Here is a 27,562-nt window from a genome sequence, read left to right on the forward strand (position 1 = left end):
TTTGTGGCCATAGAGTCCTGCCACATACCAGTTGTCTCCTATCTCAAGGCTCTTACCGAGAAAAATGACTACAGCAGATCATTCTGTACTTTTTATACAATATTTATTTCAATATAAAGAAATAAAATGTACTTCAATAAACATCTCATTCTGTCCTGTATTTTTATTTTATTTTTGTAAAGTTACACAAAAGTAGCTAAAAAGGTTTTTGGCTTAGTAGTGAATAAGGAGGACATCTCTTTTTGAAGTATATACTTTAGGGGTTATGTTGGTAATGAATCAGTTAGTAAACAGCTAATTATTGTGTGCTTTCAGAATTTGTGTAAAGTTCTTAAAGTTTTTTCTGTCTCTGATTATTGTCAAATACATTTAAAACATCTGTAAAAAGTTAATTAAATCCTCATCTTCTTCTCTTTTTCAGCTAGTATGACAGGCTTTCTTTCTACAAATACAGAATAAGTCAGTCTTGAAATTCTGATAAGTCTCTCCATACAGATTTCTTCTTAATTTCCATTCTGAGATAGTCAGGTATGATTAGTGCATTGTTCTTCAACACAGCCTGCATAATTGCCTAAATCCTGCCTTGTTTTTTGAAACCTTTCAGGGCACAACAGTTGATGCAAACTTTATTTGGAAATGTTACAAGCAGGAGGTGGAGACAGTAAGTTAAAAAAAGTTAAAATAAAATTGCTGTATTTTCTTCTTTATCATGTAGTTTGGGGGGGGTTAACTTTTACTTTCTATGTAATTCTGGATAGATGCTTTATAGCTACTCATCAATATATCTTGTATATTGTAATATATAACATATATATTTTATATAGAATAAACTATCAAACTTCATAAAAATATGATTTGTATCTATACTAATCTATTAGAACAAGTAAATAGTAGCCATAATTAGCATTATGACATTATCTTTGATCTTAAAAGTTCTCAACAATGTTAATTAAATTACAATTCAAAGTTAGATTCTGTATATATTTAGTCTGTGAATAACAACTGAATGGCACTGAATTTCACAGAGAAGAAATCCACTATTTGTAAGGATAACTTGTAAAAAGTTTTCAAGAAGTATTCTGGTCTAAAACTGAGGACCTGATATGTTTTGCAGTGAGTTCCGTTTTGATTGTTTTTACAAAAGCTTGTTTCTTTTCATAATACGCAGCTTCATTAATAAATGTTGGATAGACTGTACAGTCCCCTTTATATGCAATTACTTCTCCATCAAGAGTTAAAAATAGAGGATCACCATTGTTCAGTGGCTGCCAATCTTGATCCTTAGAGAAAGAAAATAAATAGAATATATTTACATGAACATTTAAAAAGAAAATTAAAGTGAATTCTAAATTTATGCTCAATAATTATATTCCCTACAGTTGATGGCAAAAGCTTCTAAAAGAATTCCTTTTAATTACATAATATTGGGTTTCTGGCCCTCATTTTCAGGTTTGTGTTGAAATAACTTACTGGTAAAGGTGAACTAAAAGGAAACCATGTATGCTCACAATTGATTGAAAAAGACCCTCACTTTAGAATTAAAAATTAAGATTCACATTTTAAAATATAAGCTATCCTATTGTCATGCTCTTTTCAGTTTTAGGTTCAAAAATTATTTTAGATTCACTTATCTACAAATCAGTTACTGAAATATTGTATGACCTTAGTGATAGAACTTACTATAGGGAAGATCTAAAGTATTCAGTAAACCCAGTGGCAATATTCTCATTTTAAATATTTTATTTACTATTAAAAACATACTATAATGTAGCAGGAGCTACATAGGAATACTTATAAAATGTTGTAAATGGACACTGCTATAAAATTTACCTGCAGTTTAGGGTGAATAATAGCAATAACTTCACCATTTTTATTCCTGGGATAATCTACTTTCTCCATTATTTTATAAACCTCAATTGTACATGGTGGAAATTCTTTTCCTAGAAAGAATAAATGTGGTTTAATGTCAAAATGAACAACGGACTGTTAAAAAGAACAATGCATTACTTATTCTCTGTAGAATGGCTTAAATTATTAGCTTGTACATTGTTAAGGTTTGCACACCAGTGATTAGCTCATACATCAAAAGCATGTCTAGTTCCAGGTCTTTCTTCCCCTAGAATCCAAGTTACAGAAAGATAATTCTGTTGTGTATTGTTCCATACATAGCCCTGATCTAAATTTGATCAGTGGTGCTGAAACGTGAGATTTCACTATATACTTAAAAATACTTATTTTGTAGATGAAGAAATTGCTGAAAGGCCTATATTGTTGCATAACACAGAATGGTGTCAGTGCTGTTTAATCTTTACTATTCCAGCACAATAATGTAGATTCTGACATACACAACTAAATTCTTTTCCTTCTACTTCCAAATGTAGCCTACTGACAAATGTACTCCAAAAGAATTTTCAACACCTATTTTTGTCAGTATGTTTTACATAAGTGTACACAGGTAATAACAAGAATCTTACAGGATTTCTTGACTGTAATTTGAGATAATGCACAGAAAATGTGTAAATTATACATCTCCTTAATTTATGTACACAGTGTTCTCAATGAACATACTACTACACAAATACTTAGGTACTATTTCGGATTCTTAAAGCAACTTTAAGATCAAGTACACATACTGAATCTTTTCTAAGGGGAAATACCCTCAAAGCTACCCAAAGCTGCTATAGAGAATACTTCGGACCTTCTCCTGATGTTGCAGTTAGGTCATCTAGACAACACCTGCTCTGTATCCCCTTCAATTTTACTTGTTTAAATGTAAAGTGTTGTAGCTCAACCTATTTTATTTTTTGAAAAGCTACTCTTGAAATAGTCCACTGACATGACACAGGGGGGTTTATTCTTTCATTACTTACTCTACCTTCATTAAAAAGTTGAACAAAATCAAGGCCATGTTTGACAATCTTCCTCATTTTGTCCAAAGTATCGGCTCTAACAACACCTTGTGGCTGGGGACCCACCTCCACACCTGTTTACAGATCAGGGAGATTATTAATATAGCCATAATATATCACAGACTACAAAGGAAAAATACATGTCTGGTTGGGTCTGTGTTTTATGTTTAAGACAAACTTTAAACTATACAGTTACGTGATTTTGGATGGCAAGCAGGAAATTTAGCTCCTGAGTAAGGATCAGTTCAAAGAACCATATGTACATTTTAGAGTGTGCTCCTCGGGTAAGGGAAATGGTCACTACATATGTTCATTTCTCTTACTCTTTTTTAAAATTATCTTTCCATGATGCATTTTGGAGAACTCAGTGTTTAGTATGACAGGCAAAATAACATTTTTGTTTGTTTGTTTGTTTTTTCCCCTTTTGTTACGATTTTGATTCCATAAATGAAAAACTTAACAACTTCCATGCAGAAAATAATTTTCACCTTCCTTTATTACATCATCTTTTTTTTCCCTTCTTGGCTAGGGCCCAATGTTTCAGGCAAGGCTTATTTAGAGGAATTAAATATTTCTCTTCTGAAGCTGTTACTTCTTTCTTATCCTCATATATTATAAATATTTTCTGAAAACAGTGGGTTAACTAAGTTTATAAATTTCCATCTGGTTTCTGTATTTTGTAAGCCAAGTAAAAATCAGTGCACTTCAGAAGAGAAAATCATAAACATTTGATTTGGTAAAATACATTGTCAAATAAATAGCTACTGGTGATCAGAGCACACTGTATAATGTAACAAAATGAACTGATCAGGAAACAGACATTTTTATATAATTTCTTGTAGGTTAAAAATGGTATTTATTTTTCATATTTACCAACAGGATGTTTTGCTACAGATCGGGTTGTTGCATATTTCAAGTTAGGATGTTCAATCAGCAAAACAGGACAGCATTCTGGAGCCAAAGCATTCTGTGGAGATTGTTTAAAAATGTCTTTGTTATGCAAATATTTTAAAATGTTGTGCCACAGAAGACTACTGATGCAGAAGTGATTTACACAATGTGTTCAATATGTTGCCTTTATTTCACAGTGCTCAAAGAAGTAGGACATCTTTAGAAAACATACAAAGCTGTATTTGTTGGTCTTCTTTCCATTAACTCATGCCAGGCATGGTCCACTGAACTTTGCTGTCTCCTAATATAACTGAACACAGTGCTGGCCTTAAATTGCTAACAGGAAGAAAAATCTACACATCAGTGTTGCAGAATTTATAAGCAAAATACTTTAAAGCAGATTTCTAAGCAAATCTTGTAGATTTAAATTAGATCAAATCAAATGTTAAAATATGCCTTACTTGTAAGGTAAATAATAATAATAATAATCTAAGTGCACATCATTGGCCTAACCTTTATTTCTTCACTCATTTTCTAGGTCACCAATAGCATCAACCAGATTACTTAAAACAGCACTTCTGCAAACCTCACTTCACTGATATTTTTCAGCCCCAGAAATAGCAGAATCAAATAGGTTTCAAAAGCATATTAATATTCCTGTAAGTAGCGACAAGGGGAACATTACTTGTTACCTGGTTCCATTAGTTTTTCCATGTCTTTATTTCATAAAATTAATGTTTAACTATTTAGTATGTGTGACCCAAATTTATTTAAATTGCTGAGAGATCAGTGTGGCATCAGATTAAATTACATTTATTTTCACAGATTTTGTTCTAAGCATTACTCTCTGTGCATCAGTCTTACTAGAACTCATGTTAATACATGAAGATTATGAATGAGGTCAAATCTGAATTACCTGATATTATAATAAAATTATTAATTATCTCTGATTTTAAAAATCAGGAATGATTAAATATTTTAAACAGTTTTGCAAAATAAAAAATAGAATATTTAAAGAAACTAAGAAATAGTATATAGTAATACATTACAAACAATAATCTATTTTAATAATTCATTTAAATTAGTTTTACCTTGATATAATGAAACATTTGAATTGTAAAGTCATCCCTGGAGTTTTCAAGAATAAGGGTACCACCCATGTTAGAAGTGGTGTTGTGAAGGTCAAAAATAAGGTCATAGGCATCATCACTACCTTTTGGACCAAATATATGATTGATTTCCTGAGCCCTTCTCACTTCATATGGAATATCTTCCACCACTGTCCTGCTGTTAATATTAGTACAAAAAAATTAGTAAACTCATTCCATGGCTTTACAGTCAACAAAATATGTATATCCTTTTCTTTTCACTTTAATTCCATAATTGGCTGGAGTTGAAATCACCTATTTAAGTGCCTTACATAAAATATGGTGTTTGTGCTTGAAGGAAAAATGATTGTTATTGAAAAACAGATCTTACTATTACTATCTCATGCAGATTTTTTAAATCTGATTTTAGCTATAGACTACTTACTTCTCTCTTATTTCTTTACATTGACTTCTAGTCCATACCTCCATTTACCTCCATGCAGAAAACTAACCCCAAATTTATCAAAAACTTAAGCCACTTCCAAGACTGAATCCAGCTTCTACTGAAGATGGTATTTGGACATTGCTTTGTGCCCTTTTGTCATGGACCTCAGTTACAAAGTCTTTCATAACCTGACTTCATGTATTCTTGTGTTCAGATCAGATTTTATTACAGCCTGTTGTTTTGAGTACTCTTGGCCTTCAAAGCTCATAGAAGATTTTGCTACCTCAAACCTGTTCTTCCAAAGTTTTAATACATTTAGTCTCAGGTGGCTGTATCAGTAGTAGACTTAAAAAATGGTCTTAGCCTAAGGAATGGTCTTAGATATTTGCTTCCTGTCTTTATAGGGGAAGTATAGGAAACTGATACACGATGCCAAGTTACCTTCCTTACTTAAACAGTGTAAAAAGCTGCTGCAGTTTAGACTTGTTCTGCATATTCAGCAGATTTGGTATTCTTGACAGGCTTGGGATGCTACCCAAGTACAATACAGAAACACCTAGTATCTTTTGTGCTAAATTCAGTTTTTTTTTTTTCTCAGTACAGCTCAAGCTTTGTAAGGTTTCGATTTTGTAAGAAATACTGGTATTAAGTTGCATAAAGAAAGGTTTGTTAAAAACTGGCAAAACACCTTGCTAACTGCACAGATATTTAAACATCAGAAGAGGTTGCTAAGGAAAATTATGGGGCCAGCTCTGCTGAAGTAAAAGAAATGGCAAGGAAATCTATTACGAATGGTGATGTGAACTTGATCTACTGGTGGGATGTGATGTGGGTAAGAATTCTTACTTGAGCCTCTCAAGCTCCTTATTTTTACAATTCCGTATATCACAGAATCTATCTCTGTATTCTCTAGTTCTGACTTTGAAATTTGGAGTTCCTTCACATAAAACTGTTAAATACTTCTTGTCAAAGCCAATAGGACTCCCACCGTTCCTTTCAGTAGTATCAGGATTTTCCCTCTCCTTCTGATTTTGTAAAATCATTTGCAGTCTTGAAGGGTCTGCACTTAAAGTGATTAGGTAAAAATCATTCAAATATATTCACTACTATTGTAAAAGGACAGAGTAATAGGATATACAAAGGAATATTATTTTTAAAAATGATGACAACCTGGAGGTGTTTTAATCTTTTTTTTTTCAACTGTCCTATGTTCAAAACAACCTTTTTTTTTTTTTTTTCCTCATGTTTGTCCTAAGTAAGCAATTAAAAGAATGGCCTTAACATTTCCGTGTAATTTTTTAAAATCTAATTTAATAACCAGCAGTAAAATTGTTAAATGACACCAGGTGAAAAAGCATGCAGGCTAAGAATAACCTGATTACAAAATAAACATGATACATTTTTCTTTCAGTGATATTCATTTTCACCACTAAGACCTTTCTGATACATAATTACCTGTTCAGCATGCAACTATACCAAACATTAAAAGTGTTTGGTTCATATGACAAGGTACACCTCTGGAATAGATGTCTCGAAAGCAGAAAAACATAAAATCCCATTAAAAATGTGAAATCAATTACTACTGTACAGTAATTATAGATTGTACTTCTCCAATATAAAGAGACAGTTAGATTATTGAATTTTTGTTGATCTTTTTGCCATTGATTTCTTTATTTCTTACACCTTATTTCAAGTTTTATTTTTTTATTATATGTAACTGAAATTAAATTGTATCCCAATTTATATGCCATTTTTTCAGATACGGGGGTCTCCATTTAGATTGTTTCATGTTTTCACATATCCTATATTACTACAAGTATAATTGTACTCAGAAGAGCTCCAGAGCTTCATTGCACTAGAAGACATGAGAAATAATGACTTCACAACTCAGAAAAGCAATACTTAAGTTTACACAAACACAGCTAATCTCATACTAATTTAAAATGCTATGTTTAAGACTATGTGTTGGTTTGAGACTCATTCTATTAGCGACAAATCTAAAATGAAACTGCTAACACAATTTGTTCTTTTTGGGTTAAAGGTCAATAATTTAAGTTATGTGACTGCACAGTTAAAATAGTAGTGGAACTTGTGTTTACAGTTTAATCTGGAAAAGAAGCACCTTACAATTTTTTAAAAAAAGAGAAAATTAAAACAACAGAAAGCATGACTATTCTTACCCAAGATTATCAGGGTCAAAAACACGGTTCAGGTCACAGTCAATGTATCTAGTACACTTCTTCACAGCTCTTGGATTGGTAAGAAATGGTTTCACTTCCATTCCTGTTCTTTGAATTTCAGCTCCATTCTCTTGCCAGTGCTTGACCAAAAATATCCCTGATAATTCATTACCATGAGTTCCTCCAAAGATAGCAACCCTTCTGACTGGAGGTTTATGAACAACAGAACAGGAAGTCATGCTTTTCAGCAGCTATAAGAATTGCTGAAAGCAAAACAGAAAATAAGGGTAAAGTAAAGCTTGTGTCACCAAGAAAAAAAAAAAATATATATATATATTTTTTTTTTTTAATAGGAAATTATTTATGCCTGTTTAGGTCAGACGTGAACGAAGCGAATTAACATTTCTCTACCAGTTTCAGATTCCTGTTGTGAGGCGGGGAGTTGCTCATCGGACTCTCCTCCCTCTCAAGGATCCCTCCCCTTCATTTACCATATTTAGTAATACCTCCAAGGCTGGTAATGGTACAGTTAGATAGTTCAAAAGTTAACTTTTTCCCGGCTGGCTCTATTAATATGTGATATATAGGCAAATAATGTGCTATGAAAGTATGAAGAAACTTTTTTAATGCATACTTCAAGAATGTACTTAAACGTCTAATATTTTTGCATTGCAAGCTGTGGGTAACTAGTATATTCATGTGTGTTTTACATTACATAAACATTACAGTATACAGAGCAGAATGATTTAAAGAACAGAATGATTTAAAATGAGAAAAAAATAGTAAAATATGAATCATATCTTGGCTCTAGATCAACACATAATGCTGAAACATCAAGTACTTTCATCTAAAAAAAACAAGAACAGCTGAGTTCCTCAAAGCATGTTGTTGCTTGTATGACCTTTTTTGTTTTATAATATCTGAAGAACAATGATCAGAATGAACACTATCTGAAATTAAAGTGTAATATACCCATAAGTCACCTAGTATTCCTGGCTCTAGTTGTGTCTTGGGATCTGCTAACACAGACCTCTATGACATTGAAACAACTTGGTGAAGACCCCTTCTAACATCTGCAACCTCTTATTAAAAAAGGAAATTGATACAGACCACAGATGGATATAGTTTTCTCCCCCCAAAAAAACTTAGGCAACAACTTCTTCCACTTCCAAAAGCATTCAGGTAGGATTTCTGAAAGGAAACTTCAGCTAAACATTTAGAGAACGGATCTTGATAACAATAAACAAGGTCTTACTGCTGTAAATGACAATTATTCACAACTAGTGTCCAGCACACAATATAGATATAAAAATGTTAAACTGTAAGGGAATATAAAATGTTTATCAAACTATTCTATTTTATTAAGAATATACTCCAGTAACTGACAGAGTATTTGGCTAGTATCTGTGAGAGGTTTTATAACCCAGGTTGATAGAATATATGTCTATGAAAATAAAGCTAAACATAGGACTTACCTAGACAAGTTCTGTCAGTCATACACTTCCTAAGAATGTTATTCTCTACATTGCAGCTTATGTCTACAGATTTGCTGAACCTTATAGCAAGTTAATATAGATAGACTGCTTACTTTGTCGCTGTATGACTGTTGTAAGCTGTCAGATATTTAATCACAGTAAGTAATTTATTAAGCAAAGCAGTAAAGCTCTATTTTACAGCACTGGACAGTCTGTACTGTCCTTTGACCTTGGTCTCTAGCAAAGGTGCCAAAATGGCTATTTACATGCTGCTTGAAAAAAAGACTCGTGCTCTGAATCTTGGTTTGTTGAATTTAAACACCACCGCAGTTTGAAGAGTAAAGAGCAAAATTCAGATATGCAGTGCTAGTACACATACTTTATCTTTCATTGCTGATGGTGCTGAAATGGTTATAATTCCTTGCAAAATGTTGAATGAAATACAGAGATCATTTGTGCACTTACCTCACTTAACATGCAAGAAGTTTGTTTCCTAAGAGCTTTCTTAGGACAGATACAGTGCATTTCCAAATGAGGTTAGGAACTAAAGCCATGGAAGCTTCTTTTATACCCTTAGAGCAAGTTAACTTCCAAAGAGTTTTTAACTCCTGGTCTCCCGGGACATTACAAACACCCATGAATATGTGGCATAAATGTAGACAATTGAAATGTTTTCAATTTTCTTATTTCCTTTTTTCCTATGCTTTGCCAATACTTGCATGTTGACAATTATGTAGGAACATACTTGGTTTATTAAAAATTCAATATTGTTTTTATGTACTGCTTTTTTTCAACAAGAGTTTTGACTTAGTTTATGACTAAGGAGTGGGGGAAATAAGTTATTAATGACAACACTACGTTCGCTAGTAATCCCTCCTTTTCCACTGAGGTGACCTGATCTAAAACTCAAGAGCACTCCGAAGCTAGCAGTTTGAAACAGAATCTGCTTTGATCTGAAAGCTAAGATTTAACACGGGAGCCTGACAGAAATTACACCGTTGCAAACAGCTGTGTTAAAAACCCAGCATGAAGAATGGAGATAGCTTTATTTATAGCCGTGCTTGTGTTCACCATTTGTGGATATTCAGCTTGTGCCCAGGGTTCTGTGAGCCCCAAACACGTGGGTTGGTACCCGAGGGCAAAGATACCTAATTAAATCCTAGAAACACCAATTTATTGTTCCTATATTGGTATTGAACGGGGATGAGTCCCCAGCCCCGCCGGTGCCCCAGGGCGCTCAGTAGCGGCCTCTCATGACCACCGGCGCCGGCAGCGGCAGGCGCAAGGAATCGGCTCCTTCCCGCCCTTTTGCCACCTCGCGCCTCAGCGAGGGCGTGACGGTTTGGTCCGTTACTTTTGGCGGGCTTCACCTCAGCCCCAGCCCTCAGCCCCCTGGCCAGTCGCTTCTGTTGGTCTGTGAGGGGTGCTGCTCTTGTGTGAAGTTCTGAGGCGGCTTATCTCGGTATCTCCCCTTACCTATCTTTACTTTTACTTTTTTTTTTTTTTTTCTTTAACTCGGGGCCTTGGCTTGCTCATCTTCAGGAGAAGACAAAAAGCAAAGGAAGATAATCTAAGATCTTATGCAACACAAAAACTGTCTTCAAAAGCTGAAATTCCAGGTTTATGGGATTTTATTTGACAAGTGTATTATTTACTGATTGTCATTAAGCTTTATAGAGCTACCAATGCATTTTAAATATAAATTAGGTAACAGCAATAAAGTGGAAGCTGCTGCAATGTCATGTGTAGTTAGCGTGTATTACAGAATTAAAGAGTAAATTGATTCAGCTGTGGTAGATACTTGGGCTTAATTCTTATCAAGGTATGTAACAGCTGCATACAGTTAACTACCAAAACAACAAAATAAATATAAAGGCAATGGTTTATGTTATTTATGCATAAGTATGTGGTATTATTCATGTGCCACTAAACGTGATACAAATCAGTAGCTAACTGAGAGAATAGCAACAAATGATACACAATAGTATTTGTAGTATCCTCAATGCATACTATAATTTATGGATATTTCCTATAAAAATACTTTAATCAGCAAGCAAATATAGTAAACTATCTGTATTTAATATGCTAATTTAATATGCTAATTTATATCTTTTGGTCATAATCTTTTAAAGAATCTTTGATAGTAATGGTTTTTGATGTGTGGAATGTTTTCTCTGAGGAATTTGGGGAAAGACTTTAAATCTGTACAATACAGTACAGAAAAGGTTATTTTTTTTAAAGCATGACAAAAACCTACATAGTATCTCACATGTAGTTAAATCATGAGGTGTTTTTTTTCAAAGCAATATACCTTGTCTTCATGTTTTGCAAACAATGCTTAAGTATTTATTTTTATTAGTATCGTATCTACCTGAATTAAAAAATGTTCTTTATTTTTTGAATGTATATTTACTTTTAAAATCAAAAGTGAATTCAGTATTTTTTACGGTATGCAAATAACAGAGAATATTTTTTTTTGTGCAAGGATGTAATAATTTGGGTCATTAATCTGCAAAGACCAATTGCATGCTATTTGTGTACCTGTGAATCTTCTAAATCTGGTTCAAATTCTCACACAATATAGACTTCTCTAAAGTAATGTTTATAGCAGAGTTATACCAAGAATTAAGATGAACCACTATAAAGTAACATAAAATTTGAACATGTTTACAATATGAATTAATTTACTTTTTCCATTTACCTTTCATACAGCAAATTTGAAGTAATCAATACAGTGTTGCCTATTAAAATACAGTACAGAAATGAAAAGGAGTTTATCTGACACTTCAACTCGCACCACAGCAGGTACTATGCATTCTTTTGTGCTTTACAGTTTATGCATTTTTATGCTTATACCCTAGAACACCGTTTCCCGAGTAGACTTGTTTGAATTTCTATGTTATTACAGCACAGTGCAAAATTTTGGAGTAATGGGATTAGTCACTAAGTGAAATGTTTAACTCACAGACTGATTTGCAGGATTGAGTTCTAGAGATACAAATTCTGTGAAGCAACGTCTCATCTATGTTATGTGTTTATGAAGTATAATTCCTATGGATGATGTAAAATAAAAGAATTGTTAGGTAATTACTATTTACATAATTTAAGTATAGATTGTGTATCCTTTTGCTGTTGGTATAACACTATTATGTGAATTTTAATTTTAGGTTGTCTGCCTGTACCACTGTTCAATCAGAAAAAAAGAAATAGACAGCCCCTCACTTCAAATCCACTTAAAAATGAGACAGGTACCAGTTCTGTGACTTGTACTTATGACTTATCTCCTACATCATTGTAAATGAGATACGTATAATTTTAACGGCTCTAAATCCAATTAAATGTTAACTTTGTTATTATTATTATTAAACTAGATATTGTATTTATAAAGATCTATATGCATCCTTTATATTTATTTCTGAAAAGTTCATTATGTAAAAAATGTCCTCCAGGAAGTTCCTTTCTCCTCTGTACAATTGAGCTTTTTTACTTTGTGCCTAGAGGGAGGTCAACTCTTTGTGTGTTAGAGAATGAAGTAGCACTGGCATTTAAATAGAGTCTCTTGAAACTCTGACCTTTTGTTTTCAGTTTATTTCAATCAAAATTCAAGCCTTGTGTTACAAGAAGAAACATAAGATGTCTGTCTTGTAACTGAGAACTTTTTTTCAAATTGTCCTTAGAAAGGACTATGCTGAATTCAATCTGTTATTATTTTCATTATGCTTTGCTTGAAATAAAAATCTCTGTGCTTATAAGAAATGTCTAATGTTTATAAGTTAAGCATTATCTAGAAAAGCAACTTGTCAGAAGTTGCCTTATAATTATAGATATCAAAGGATCACACCGCACCCCCCTTTTTTTTTCCTCCTGAGCAAGACTATGTGTGGAACGTAAGGCAGATAAAGAGTAGGAGGCCTAAGCAGACTTTTAGATCTTTTCAGTTTGTACATATATTCAATCCTTTGTCTTTTGATAATTAGGCTGGGGAACTGCGAACCCAGGAGGAGCTGAACTACAGAAAGCAGTGAACGATGGGTATGTAAAACTAGATTATTTGTTATTTACTGATTTTATTTGGGTACTATCTATTAGTTTCACAACCTATGAGCCATGTGCATGTCTTAAAATAAAGCTGCTATTCTGTTACTGATATTTTAACTTATCTTTTAAAGCCGAGGAGAACATGAGATGGCTCTTTCCCTTATGAAACCACCAAATGCATCAAATTCTAATGTAGCAAATGCTGGCAAAAACTTCAATGCCTACAGGTTAGTTAAGTCTTTAATTTTTACTACGATTATCCAAAATAATTTTTATTCTGGTGTGATACAACTTGCATTATTCCATATTCTAATAACATTTAGAGCGACCCTTTTAATTCTAAGGTCATCACCGTAGGCCTAAACAATTACGTTCTGCTTATGAGCCAAAAACTACTGAAATGGAGTATCTTTCCAGTGCACCTAATGAGGCCTAATATATAGCCTTTTTATTTTTTTATCATAATGGTTTCACATTGACAAAGTACTCAAGTATGTATCTAAATCTCTGGGTTTAATTGGGTTTCACACGAATAATTGTATGAGGAAAGGGGATCAACTTAGCACCAGGAGAGAACTTCAGAAGGAGAATTCTAGGAATCATTTATCAAGAGACTATCGATAGTTTCTATCAGTGTACATTAAGGCAATTATATATAGAAACATTCAATCAGAACTTATGAGTTATGAGACTTATGGAAAATTGTAAATCTTAGGTCAGGAAAGATCCCTCTGTAGGACAATTTATTTCCCAGCTTGGGACTGCAATTTTTCAGTCATATTAAATTCATATTTCAGTCACATTGAATTCAGTGGGATTTAAGCAAGTATGTAATCACTGTTCTGTATATGGATAAATTTAAATATATGTTCAAATATTTATTGAGTCTAAATATTTAACAGATTTAAAACTGAAACAATACACAGATTGCTTTTATATACCGTAATTACATATCTAAGTATTCAGAATAGATATTCTGATACTGAATTGTGTCTTATGTTACGCTTCAGGGCAGAAGAGAAGACTCCCAGTACTAAAGTTTGGAACAGAAATGAGTATACTCCTCTAAGTAACAGAACAGATTTAATATCTGATAGTGGAACTATTCGAAAGTTTGAGAACCCTTCAAATACTTTGAAAACTGTTCAGCAGCAAAAAACCAAAGATAATTATAATTCACCTCAGCATACCAAAACAAGAGCAACTAACCAAACATATGCACGTACAGGCCAATGGCCAGTGAAAGCTAACACTGTACCAAGAAGTCTGCAGGATCATGGTCTGGCATATAAATTTAACTGCAACAGTCAGCAAAGTAACATGAATGAAAAACAATTTGATTGTGTTCCAGAAGACAAAATTCAGGTAAATTTCTGTAGAGAGTTAACAGAAAGAAACAATGAAGAAAACTGTAAAGAAAAAGAAAGTTGAGGAAAGATGAGGCTTTCATCGGTCCTAGCAGCCTTAATAAACCCTTAAGTTTATAAAAATTTGAAACCAAGATTTTAATATTGTAATAGCCTTCAGTCCTCAGCATGATCATACAGATTGGAAGGGGTTATTTGTATAGTCTGAACAAATACTGTAATGTAAATATCGGATATATAACAATATTACATAAACATCTATCTGCCTTTTAAATTCTCTAAGTGTGTATCTAACTTGAGTTTTCTTCTTCCTCTGAAAGGAAGTTTCATCATCTGAATTAAAACCTAAAGAAGAAAGGAATTCTTTGCGAATCATATCTGCAGTCATTGAAAGTATGAAGCACTGGAGTCGATATGCTTACAAAACTGCACTATTATTTGAAGTTTTAGGTAGGTGTTATAGGTTGTGCTACAACCAATAATAATGATAGGACAACAGCCAAGAGAAACTGTGTTATTAACTGTTAAGGAACAATAGCTGAAATAATTAAAAATGCAAAATACTAGCGCTATTTAATTTTCCTGCTGGGAGATCTACTCAGCTATCAAAGGTGATTGAAATAGGAGCAAAAATATTAAAATAGTCATCCATCAACATTTAAGCTCTTTCTACCCTGTTCGTTTACTTTCCTTGTTACGATACATTCTATAAATTTTCTTATTTAAAAAGAACCTTCTGTAGAGGGGTACAGATTTACAATAATCTTTAATTAGGGAATAAATTCAAGCCTGGAGTGCTTCTAAATGAAGATGACTTTTAGTGTGTTTCACTTTGCGTTTTAAGTGACGTTATCTGAGAAATGAACATGACAAAAGATGAAAACTGGCTAAACTGTTTAAATCAAGATGAATAAAAATACACAATGTAATGGCATCTCAGAAACTATAATTTTGACAAGGCTACAAATATATGTAATGCTTAAAGTTGATTTGTAAATGAGGATCAATAAAACAGAGAATTTAGTTTTGCTCTAATTAACAGGAGAATAACCCATTTACTTTGACAGTTGTGAAAATGGCATTTTATCACTCAGTTTAGACAGACTTCATACACAATTTTACTGTAAAGCCTGTAACTTGTATAGGAACATCCAGTGTTGTCAGCACGAATTGTGATAGGATGCTGATGCTGATTTATGTATCTTTGTGCTTTTGTGTAAGAAATGTTGTCGTGATAATTTTGCACCTTATTTAGTACTGCTGTGATGTTTACATCATAGTTTGTCATTGCTATATGTTGTAGGCACACTTGATTCTGCAGTCACATCTGGAGCATACGGAGCAAAGAATTTTCTTTTGAGAGATGGAAAGGAGAGTCTGCCTTGTGTTTTTTATGAAATTGTAAGTATTCCCACTCCTACATACAACACAGACACCACTACCTACAATCCCTTTTAAGAAGTTAATAATATACAGTTCCAATGAAACAGAAAATTACTGTGTAAAAGGAAGGCTAGATGTTTATACCTTAATGTTTCCAAACTGTTGTAGAGCAATATCGCAACCACTATTTAGGCATCCTCAGACTTCTGTTTCACCAAAAATACTGATGATGCAGTGATGCAGCTCGGACTTTCAGTTCAAATCCTAAATATTTGATAATAGCAAAAAAGCTGTTATAAATTCCTTCTGTGTTTGATATAGTCATCAGAAATCCACTAACAATCAAATATTTTGAAAGTTTTCATGTTAGAAAGGTGATATAATTTTTTGTTTATTATGCTTTTGATGAAGGACCGTGAGCTCCCAAGACTAATTAGAGGTCGAGTGCACAGATGTATGGGAAACTATGACACAAAAAGGAATATTTTCAAGTGCGTCTCTGTAAGACCAGCAACTATTCCAGAACAAAACACTTTCCAAGAATTTGTTAAAATGGCAGACGTTGAGATGACAGCATATGTAAAAACAATGAATGAAATTTAAAACAGTCAAAATGGTTGTCTGAAACCCATTTTCATTCCTTACTACCAAAAAGGCTGGACATCCTAAAGCATTTATCCAAACTAATACAGAAAATGTCATTAAACAATTGCAAATATTACTATGCTATGTTATCTAACAAATGTTAATGACAATATTTTGTTTCCACTACTACTTTTAATAGTTCATATTTTCTAATTATCTGTGCAGGTTTTGTTATGTAGCTGATTAGATTTTACTGGAAAAATTCTGAATTAAAATGTTGAAGTTGCTTATATGTACATAGTTTATTTGTATGAACTGTTCCTGCTTAACTAGGATGAGTCAAGTTCTATTTTTCTGGAAAGAAATGGACTGTTTAATCAATTTCATCAAAAAAACAAAAAAACAAACAAACAAAAAAAAACAACCTCACTATCCATGGATCTTTTTCACTGCAAAAATCACGAGGAATACCCCATTCATAGCTCTTTTGTCTGTTATTCCTAGTGGATTCAGATCATTAAAAGCAGAACAGGTTGATTAGTGACCAGTCAGTGAAGAAAACACTTAACAGTAGAACTATCTTTGACACATGAGAAGGCGAAATGAGGCAGAATCACAGGATATAGCTACATATTTTAGGTATTCATATGGTTTCCATTCTTATGTTATCAGATTATATTTTTCTTTAAAAACTATGAATCATTATAACACCTGTATAAAATAGCAACATACCTTGAAGCTGTAGGGACATTGTTCAAGGACACATAGGAAGTTGGAGAGAAATAACTACTTAAACATAGAACTTCCTTTCCTTTGCCATAGGAACATCATCTGAGGGACCGTGTATATGTTTATGTGTCTTAACCTTCAGACATTGACTTTCATAGATTATTCCTGCTGTTTCTGTTCCTTTTTTCTCCTTACTTCAATAGCTTTGTACCAAATCTGTTGGGAATTATTTTTTTTGTGTGTGGTTTGTTTGTGTGTTTGTTGTTTGTTTTATTTATTTATTTTAAAAATAAGATATCAAAATACTGAACAGTGTGATTTTTTTTTTTATTATTATACAGTGTTGGCAATTGGAAATTTCACATTTAAAATAATTGAAATATTGTATCCAACAAGTCAAATACAGAAAACAGTTAATATTCTAAAAAGGAGCCAGCTAATCAACGCAGAAACACATTAATGGAAAATACAGCTTTTAGTTACACTTAAAAAATTATATATATTTAGAATAAAACTTGAACCTGATCCCAGAAATTTTTTGACTTTTAACAAGAAAACGCTTTACACAGTTTAACTCGCAGACAGTCTTTATTTAAAAAAGTGATCTGTCAGTGTTAGCACATGTATTGTTAGCAACACCCTCTAAATCTGTCAGTTGAGGAGCTAAAGTCACTAACTTAGTTTATTAACTGTAGTAAGAATCATTTCCATCATCATCTCTTTGTTCTGTGCTAAGCTGGTTCTGAGCATGGATTTTTAAAGTAAAGTTTTGGCTATCCAGTTGTACAGGTGATATACATATACTTGATTTCCTTTATATATTATAAAATATTAAAGAAAGTTCCAAATGGAAGCATTAGTTTAACTCATAAAAGGTGAAGAATATTGCAGAAAGTAGAGTTTGACAATGCTCACAACAGAAGAATTTGAGTTTTAAAAAGTAATGGATTTGGTACAGTGGCGTTGTATCTTGTAGGACTCCATTATAAAAGTAAGTCAAAGTTACAAAGGAAGCTTGAACTATGGGACCAGACCTGCAAGTATGTGTGTAATCAATATCACACAAATGTAGTTCTAATGATTTCAGTTGATTGACTGATGGTTCCACTTCTGCATATGTAAAAGTTATGTTAATAAACAATGATAGGAATAGATCATTTGTGTCTACTAAGTATGTTATGGATGTTAATAAAAATCTAAATTAATTTTACTTCCAGTATTTAGAGTTTTGCAAGAAAAAATATTTCTACTTTACACTAACAAATCACTTTTCTAGTGAAACATTAAGTAACAGTCGTAAACATTACACAAAACAGAAAAAAACCTACATAATACACTTTATACACATTACTTAACATTTTTCAGTTGTTGATTTTTTTTATCCATATTGATCCTGTCTTGTATAATGGTACTAGTGTAAAGGCACAGGTTGGTTAGGAAAGAAAAGCCTGCCTCTCTGTCTCTCTCTACTTCGTGGTGATGACCTTACCTGTTGTTTGTTATTCCTCACTTTTCTGACTTTTATATGAAAATTATCAATTTCAGCTATTCTTTTAAAACAAAAGTTTAAGACATTACTGAAAAGCACATTACTATACAGAAATGATTGCAATCTCTTCTGCTTATTTTAGAGACATTCCTTCAACATACTTTATTAAATAGTTGGAAGATACAATTCCTTAGTAAGAGCAAAACCATAGTGCTCTCATTCTCAATGTACTTAATTCTACTTCAAAATCTGTATTCAAAGATTAGTAGTGGAACTTCCGAAGTTTATGTGCAGAATTTGCCTTTAGAGTGCATGACAACATAACAACAGACCATTATCTTGAAAAATAATGCAATGTTCCATTGAAGTTTATAAGTTTGAGGAATGTAAACTAGACTGTAGAAGTCTTTGACGTATTAAAATAACACAGTGATTGTTCAATCTGTTTGCATTTTCTTATACATCCTCAACATGTCTCTCTGTCCCTTCATATACACTTTCCATTTAGGAAAAAAAAAAAAGGCAAACTAAATTCAGGAATTAGTTGGGCTCACTTAAGTGAAAAATAATAAATTTGATCACTTGTTTTTTGCCAAAATAAAAAACTGAGAAGTACAGCTCTGAATTAAATATAATCTATCTTTTTGTTAATAAATAATACAAAATAAAATATAGAAAATAGAATTAAAATTCAGATTTTAAATGAAAAACATAATAGTAGGGTGAGATTAGAACCCAATGTTTTGTTTAAGACGATCAAGTGCACTTATTTGAATCTTTGATAGTAATGAATCCAATGCTACCGAGGAAACTAGACAGATTTCAAATACAAGTCCATGAAATATGTCCATGTGCTAGTTCTGACACAGAATCAGATTCGTCATATTTGTTGTGTTCAGTAGCATTTTTTTGTTGTTGTTTTTTACAATAGTGGGATCTTAATATGAATGGAAATATTAGAAACTAGTTAATTCTGGCAAATATTGTCACTACATACAAGGGCCATAGGGCACATACATTTTGTAAACACAGTTTTTTCTTTACAGCCTTAAAAACAAACAACAACAAAAAACTTACAGTTGTCATAGTTCAAGTCATTTTGTAAAATTCCACATAAAGTTACAATCCTAAGAAATGTGGATTTTTTTTTTCAGTTGGTAACCTGTTGTATCATCATGGAGCCCTTAGAAGTAGTTAAATCACTTTCTCTGTCTCTCTGAAAAAAGTCATCTAAAATTTATCTTAATGAAGATGACTGTAAATCTTGAAGATTAGATTGGTATTAAAAAGTGTGCTGACAATTTACAATATGGAAGTATTACTAATACATATAGACTAAAAAGAAACTTTTTCTTGTATACAATTCTTTTTAGTTATCAAGCTTAATTTTAGGCCATGGCTACTAGTAGTCTTTTTTCACTAATCAAAATAATTATAACAAAATATCATTATTGGTTTTAAAACTATTGGGTTCATAAAAGTTTTGACATTTAATAATATATAAAAAGTGAATTGAAGCTTTTAAAAGACTTACGGTTTTGAGACACAAATGAAACTTTGGGAGGTAGACAGATGTTTTGAGGATAAACAGATATATTTTTTTTGTCTAAGGCATTATGCCACTGTATGTTTAGAGCAGTAAAAAGGCTGCTGATTAATCTTAGTTCAATTCCAGAGTGTTCGCTACTTATACGTACGGAAGACTATCAATGCACTTTTGGTCTTTGTGAATCTGACCTTCTCTCCCATCTCCTTTTTTTCCCCCTTCTTTTTAGCAATACAGCTAAATGGAAGTGCTATAATAATTCTGCCCATTGCCTGTAGACAGGAATATTCTGTTCTTAAACAGTAATAAAATACTATAAAATAGTAGGTATTGGAGTTGGAGATATGTGCTCTTTTGGTGCATATTTTGCAAAGAATGGTAAAAAGACAGACAGCATGACCCCAACAATTGCCAGCATATACCCCCATCCAATCTGGCAGTCTCCTGCATAGTAGATGTCTGAATTCTCACAGAATCTCTTCACAGTAGCAGAGTTGAAACCAAAAGGGTAAACCAAAAGCCCAGAAGCCATTATGAACACTAGAGAAGAGGAGAAAAACACAGTTATTATTGAACATTTAATTCCTTTGAAAAAAATCCTTGTTTTAGAAAGGCAAATGTTATGTTCAAATCAATGGGAAAAGTTATAGCTTAAAAAAGAACCTTCCAATTGTCATATTGTTTTCCTTTTCATAATTACCTCTGATGGACAGCAGTGTCATAACATGGCAGCAAGTTGGCATTGGGATATTTTTTCATGAGAACTGTTGCCCATTATGTAACTTCTGTAATACAGACCATTTAAAAAAAGTAAGATGATTCAGATATAATGGAATCCAGAGGAGAAGATATCCTAAGACTGCAGATTCCAAACCAGCCTGATTATCTTTTCAATAGCATTTTCAGACTTGAGAAAAACAATTACTTTGTTCTGCCAAATAAAAACTTTCAATGAAAGAGATAAAATAGATTTTTTTTCAGATGCTGCTGATTAAGTTCCGATAATGTAAGCACTTTCTTATTATTCTCAGTATTAAAAACTCAATTTGTTTAAAAAAAAAAAAATCCTGCATTTGACCCAAAGATTGTGAGGTGAAGAAAATATAATTTGTCTTATTTTTATTTGGATTTGAGCATTGGAATCTTTCAGAATATATATATATATGTGTGTGTGTGTGTGTGTGTGTGTGTGTATTTTCTCTGTAAATTTGAATATTAAAGACCTAAAAATTAAGACCTAAAGTTTCCATGTTATCTAGTTTTGACAGCTTGGGTTTAAAACCATAGAGTGAAGATAACAAGACGTGCTGTAGAATCTGGAGATTCAGTGTAAATGCACAAATTTAAAGTAAGAGGAAAGCAGCAAGTTTTTTACTTCCTAAAGCCAAATACACTAGCAGATTAATCCAGTGTATAATGAGGAAATGTATCTAAAATGCAAGCAAAGCTTAAGCTATCTCTTGATGTTTGAAATCCAGACTTGCCACCCGCAATTACAGTGTGTATTACCTGTTAGCTTTTAATAGAACTTCGCAGATTTTAGTCTTTAGTGAATACGTTATATATTTAAATATCATGGTTTATGCAATTAATGAACAGTAGAACTACTTTTCCAGCTTTGAAAATAAGCCTGTCAAGGTGTAAATCATGGCTCTGATAGAGATGCATTATAATACTCCAGGTACAATGCTCAGGGCCTGGTTTTGTCCACCTTGGAAGTCAAGAGGGGCTGACCGAGGCCAATATGAAGGCTTATGCCATCCCAGCCATTGTATATTCTTCTTGTTTAAAAGAACACTGAGAAATTATTATTTTAATTTTCTTTATTTTGTGCTAATGAATTACTGCTGTATTTAAAATCTGTAGTGTATTTTAAAAGGCTTTATTTTATGCTTTTTAGGAGGATAATTATGATGCAGACCCTATTCCGAACTTCTGTTCTTCCAGAATAGCATTTTGTTCAAATTCAAGGTGTATAAGTAATTCAGGAATAGTGGTAACCAGAATTAACTGTTACATTTGAGCTAATAGATAATTCATAACCAGCAAATATTTAATGAAACATTAAGATGATAAAACAAATACTACTTACTATTCTCTGAATTTGTAATTGCCTTTAAGGTAAGGCATGTGCATATTACTCCAATTATAATATTGGAGAGGCTAAGTCTTAGAACTATCCACTAAAAACAACAATCAGTCGTTAATCTTGTTTAATTAAAAAAACTTTAGTAAGTTTGTAGGCTACTTGACCTCAAAAGTTTTAACGTGCTCGGCTTGTAATGTCCCTTAATAATTTGAATAAAACCTTTTCTTCTAGTCTAAGTGGAACCACTGAGTTAATCCTTGTAAAAAACAGTAATACCACGAAAACAGAACTTAAAAGGAGAGAAACTGGAACAGAGGCAAACTTGCAAGTCTGTTTCCCTCTAGGGTAACTCTTGTAAGGGTACAAAGAGAAACTGCCTGCCAGAAAGTGGAATTCTCTGAGAGCAGGTGCTTTTCCCTTGCTCCCACACCCACTCTAATTCCCTTTCATCACCTTTGTGAATGGTAAGGTTACACTGATTCACAAGGAAAGAACACAGTGGCTTTGCCCTCTTTCCAGGCTTAAGGTGTACGAAGGTGTCGATGCTACATGCAAGGTCCTTCCCAGCCCAGCCAACATCTTCAGCGCATGCTTTTCATTCCATGACATTTAACCAGAGGGAGTCCAAGATGCTGAGCACTGTACAATTCTTAGCAGCTGTGCTTGTGTGCTCAGACTCTACTGTTAAACAAACATACAGAAACTGAAGCTAAATACAAAGAAATTAGTTGTACTATGCAGAGCTACCTTTACTGCACATATTAGACCACTTAAAACAACACAAAAAATAAATACAAAATGAAGCTAAACTAGACACATACACAACCTTCTTATCTATCAAAGGTCACTGAGCTTTCCCAAAAGAAGAAAAAGAGCTAAGGGCCAGCACACTTTCTTTGTTCATTAAAAAGTTGTGGCACACTTGCATGGCCAAGAAAATTATCATAGAGTACCATCTCTGTGGAATGGAATATAGAAAGCAACCTTGGTGAACAAACAGAGGACTTTTCCTAATGTTATTGTAAAGTTTGAATGTTAAACATCTAAGCTGAGCTGTATACTAAACTGGTATCAACCCATAAAACTATTTAGGCTGTAGCATTTGCTTGTGGGCTCAGATGGGAAGTGGAACAACATACTATTGAAAAGGCTGTGATGTAAAGTGGATTTGCAGCATAGACCCACTCAGAACCCACACTGCACGACTGCATTAAAAATCTTGAAATAGCCATATGGTGGAAAAACTTCCGTAAAATGCTAGGGCCATTTGCAAAGGAAAGCAAATGAGTTTTAAGAGAAACAGAATCTTCTCTAAGCAAGAATCAGGTCTAATAGCAAAATTTCAGTTCATTCACCTTTTCAAAGCCAAAATAATCCACACATCTCATTCAGCTGAACAAGTCATTATGCACAATTGGAAGTAATCTTTTTATCATAAAATCCCTTTAAACTTTGCTGTTAGAATTTGCTGTTTTTCTGACAGAATCTCAGCCCTCCTGCTCTACTTCATAAATCTGTCCGTGTATATGTTTTCTTTTTTGTTGGGTAACCCAGCTACAGAGTTATTTTGAAGGTTGTGCTTTACAGTGACACTAATGTTTTGATTACTTGGTGCTGATGTTTTTGTTTTTATAGTTTGATTTAATAGAAGAAGCTTTTTTTATTATATATATATTTTTTTTTTTGTGAGGATAGAAATAATCTGTGACAGTTGAGTGTAATGTGTTCACATATCAAATGGGCTAAAAAGTTACTCATGGTTTCATATCCTCAGGCATGTCACAGAATGGCCTCATTATTCTCATTTAGGTGCCCTCTTTCTTACAAAGGCTCAAAATATTGAATAGCCTGTTATTATCAGCAGAAGCCAAGCTTTCAGACATGGTGCTAATGACTGCTTAATGGTGCTGTCTATCAGCAGTGCAGTTAGCTGGGAGAACACACAAAGAAACAGTGGGACTCCATTTAGGCACCTCATATAGCACTTATGCCTCTGCACGGTTTTCCAACAACAAACATCTCTTTGAAAGGTGTCAGACTACAGCAGTGAGTGTGTATTACCATTATATAAAGTGTAATCCCACTGCCATAGAAGATCATGAGAAGGCAAGACAACATATTTGGGCTTCTTCTACAATATAAAGCATACGGAATATAGAGCAGACTTGCTGGTAAAATGGATGGTTGGATTTCTTTTTTTAACATGGTTTGACTGATCATTTGGTTCCTCAGACTGTTTTTTGACACTTATCTGCCATAAACTACTGTGTTTTGCTAGAAACATGCATTTTATTTTTTTTTATTTTAGTATCTAACACATGGTATTTGTTATCGCTAGGACATCATCACCTGAGTTCTCACAGGCCACCACCAACAGCCACTGTTGAATGCAAGTCAGTTTATAGTCAAGTCCATGTGCATCGAGTCAACTGTAAGTCACTTTTAATTTCTGCTTTCTAACCTTCTGCCCTGACAAAAAGTTACAGTCTCACTCTTCTTCTCTTGTTCTCTGTACTTCACTTGTGTCCTGCAGCCAGATGGCAACTGACAGTTTCTCCTCTGAAGGGTTTGCTAAACAAGGCTGTGCTCTTGTTACCTGCTGCACAACCAAAACTTTAAAAATGTTTTCCTCTTAAAAAAACAACAACAACAAAAAAAACCACAAACAACCTACGTGAATTTGTCAATTTCTAAATAAAATAACTTTCATTATAAGGAACAGGTTATCATTAGAGTCCTTTTTATGGAGAACACAGAGTGTTCTATACAAAAAGTTTTAAATTATAATTGGAAATAATACTGAAATAATATCATTACTACTCAGGGAAAAGCAGCATTTTCTGCTGTTTTAAAATACAATAAATTTTAGTTCTTTGTCATTGCACAGGTTCATTTATTTCATTAATCTTCTGAAGTACTATTTAAGTATTTAACAGGACAACACATTGTGATTGATTTAATTTTAAACCAGACAAACCAAAATAATGCAGTTCTCTACAGTATGTGCAGAGGGCACTAATGTACAACTGTCTTAAATACCATGCACAAAAAAATGGCTATTTCCATTTCCATTTCTTTCCCAAAGACTGCTGGAGTTTTCAAGATATGAAACAAATAATTTAACAGCTTTCTGTATCGTGAGGCAGGAGTGTGAATACTTGGTTAAGATTATGTGTATCCTTCCATACTAATGTTTAAACTCTGAAAAGAACTGGAGATGGAAATGGTCCACAGATATAAAGATCAAAAAGAACAACGGAGGGTGTATTGTTTTATTTTATTGTATTTGTTAATGTGTTTAAATGATGTGTAACAATGATTACAAGTAGTAAAGTATGCTGTGTGCCTGAATTATCTTCCTGGAATTACCTGCTGTAAGAAGATTATTTGGTCTTAGAAGTTTAATTTTCTTACTTTAGGAGTAAATTATATTCCTGATACTCGTAACTATTATGGTTTAGTTTCAAGAGTGTAGGACTTCTTATCAATCATGAGAGTTAGGGCTGAATCCTATGCGAGTAAGAGTATTCTTCCAAATGTGTTAAAGATTACTTTACCATCTTATCTATTCTTGGAAAATTTTTATTGACAAAACTTAATCTACCAAAGCAGTTGTACTTTCTCACTCATCTCATCAAGAAGTTTCCTCTTACATATAATCCATTGTCTCTCTTCTTAAAGCTGGCAGTTCATCTTAGGCACACTCAGTTGACTTTGAGTAACATTTCCTCAGGTTTATACAGTGTTCTCTAATAATTTTATTAGCTCCTCTTAAGCTTTTTCTTTATGTTTATTTGATTTTACTAATATAATTTTAAATAAGAAGGTAGATGCTGATCCAAAGACACAGACACCCTAACACAAAGCCAGAAATACAGCTAATATCTGAGCTGCACTGAGAAAAACCTTTAACCAGTAAATCAGCCAGAAATCTTCAAAGGCATCATCTTTTCCTACTGCACTGGCTAGGCTACTTTTAGTAATTTCCAGCACTCTTCCCTAGCAAATATTTTTATGGCATGCCTGAAGGGTCACTACATTTAGGATATTTTGTACGTACATGGTGCAAGTTCCCCTGTACAAAAATGAGATATATTTAAGTCTTTTCTACCAACTGGAAGCCTTAAGACAATGCTAAATAAAATCCAAGGTCACAATTGTTCTCCATGGTAATAGCTGCACATGAGTCTACAAGCAGAACCAAGAGGCATTTTGGGGCTATCCACAGATGAGCAATTTCCTTTGGCTACTTCAGAAGAGGAGGAATTACCTAGACTAAATTTGGTGAAAGCTGAAATACATCTAAGATCAGCAGGCCTCATTTTAAACGTCAATTAAGTATAAATAAAATGGTTGGAAAAGTGATTTATTAAAGATAAAACTAAAGCAGACAAAATCTTGCTGTGATGGAAACAAAATATTTGAGGGGTGAGGCAAACAGGGACCACTGTTAAATGCCATTCTCCTCTACAGAACTAGCAGGTGCAAGTCAGGTACCCATAATTCAAACTTTTGAAAACAGCCCTAGCAATTGTTTTCTCCATAGAAAGCAAAATGGAGAGAAGGGAAAAGTGATAATAATGTCCATATACTTGGTATCAAAATGAAGCTGTCTCCCTCTGAACAAAGACCTGGAACTAGTTATAATGATACAGTCACTTCTAACATATTACAGTTTAGCTCTTTTCCTTTTAAAGAATGATTCCATTGGCTTCATTTCAGTCAAACATGTTGTGATTTGAAGAACATGTATCACTCCTGGACTGCTGCCAAATAAGTAGATTATACCAGTTCTTTTTCTAGCTTTTCTAAATGGTGCAACTCACAAGTTAGAACTTCACAGCTATAAGATAAATGTGGTTATAAAGAAAGCTACGTAGCATGTCTAAATCCTTTCTTAGCTAACAAAGGATATGTACTGGTTTGTACAATGTTTCAGTCTGTGTATAAATAAATGCTAAGTATGTTACTACAGCTCGCAGGCTGAGGTACTGCATCAGATATAGTAACTTATATTTTTATATATGTATATATATGCAAAACTACTGAGAAATATATGTATGTAAAAAGCTGGACAATATTACTATAGCGTTTCAGTTTATCTGTATTTAGCTGAGGTGGAACAGGAAGAGGTTATTTTAAATAAAACTAACATTGAAATAAGAGTGCCCACACACCTTTTTTTCAGAAATCTTTTTAGTACCACTTAAATACCCCACTCAAGTTCTGTTGGCATAGCTTCCTTATGCAGGCAGGCCCTTAGTGCACAAACAGCCTGTTACAGAAATGTGTAGCTAAATCTACCCTACATTTTAACTGAAGGAAGTGGAATCTAACTATCCAGACTT

The 27,562-nt window shown here is 33.2% G+C and overlaps 3 protein-coding genes across 16 annotated transcripts in view; 1 reads left to right on the forward strand and 2 right to left on the reverse strand.

Annotated features, from left to right (window-relative positions):
- Positions 1–81: 81 nt before the first annotated feature.
- On the reverse strand, positions 82–16,015 carry ASPA (aspartoacylase). 7 transcript variants are annotated; one of them, XM_084493375.1, is made up of 7 exons: positions 15,921–16,015; positions 7,514–7,776; positions 4,892–5,087; positions 3,783–3,876; positions 2,876–2,983; positions 1,831–1,940; positions 82–1,280 (listed from the first exon to the last, which is right to left on the reverse strand). In XM_084493375.1, exons 2-7 carry the CDS (start codon positions 7,750–7,752, stop codon positions 1,068–1,070), a joined length of 960 nt encoding a protein of 319 aa, XP_084349501.1. In that variant the 5' UTR covers positions 7,753–7,776; positions 15,921–16,015; the 3' UTR covers positions 82–1,067. The 7 variants fall into 7 exon arrangements, with proteins under 7 accessions (XP_084349501.1, XP_084349498.1, XP_084349502.1 ...); XM_084493372.1 differs by lacking the exon at positions 15,921–16,015 and adding an exon at positions 9,454–9,572; XM_084493376.1 differs by lacking the exon at positions 15,921–16,015 and adding an exon at positions 9,102–9,191.
- SPATA22 (spermatogenesis associated 22) lies at positions 10,188–27,377 on the forward strand. Of its 8 annotated transcripts, XR_014684876.1 has the most exons (10): positions 10,188–10,450; positions 11,701–11,793; positions 12,156–12,236; positions 12,966–13,020; positions 13,158–13,253; positions 14,037–14,391; positions 14,714–14,843; positions 15,697–15,794; positions 24,553–24,645; positions 24,748–27,377. XR_014684876.1 is itself a non-coding variant. In XM_084493364.1 (9 exons), the coding sequence occupies exons 2-9, from the start codon at positions 11,751–11,753 to the stop codon at positions 16,377–16,379; spliced, it is 1,050 nt and encodes a 349-aa protein (XP_084349490.1). In that variant the 5' UTR covers positions 10,188–10,450; positions 11,701–11,750; the 3' UTR covers positions 16,380–16,842. The 8 variants fall into 8 exon arrangements, 7 of the variants coding, with proteins under 7 accessions (XP_084349490.1, XP_084349493.1, XP_084349496.1 ...); XM_084493364.1 differs by lacking the exons at positions 24,553–24,645; positions 24,748–27,377 and adding an exon at positions 16,188–16,842; XM_084493367.1 differs by lacking the exons at positions 10,188–10,450; positions 24,553–24,645; positions 24,748–27,377 and adding exons at positions 10,503–10,810; positions 16,188–16,842.
- The window catches only part of LHFPL7 (LHFPL tetraspan subfamily member 7), a 65,344-nt gene continuing 54,003 nt past the window's right edge, over positions 16,222–27,562 (reverse strand). The window contains exon 3 of the mRNA XM_084493379.1: positions 16,222–20,665. Within this exon, the coding sequence (XP_084349505.1) occupies positions 20,439–20,665 (227 nt within the window). The 3' untranslated portion in view covers positions 16,222–20,438. The remainder of the gene's footprint in view (positions 20,666–27,562) is intronic.

The sequence above is a fragment of the Aythya ferina genome (assembly GCF_964211825.1).
Source record: "Aythya ferina genome assembly, chromosome: 19".
In the NCBI taxonomy this organism is placed as follows: Eukaryota; Metazoa; Chordata; class Aves; order Anseriformes; family Anatidae; genus Aythya; species Aythya ferina.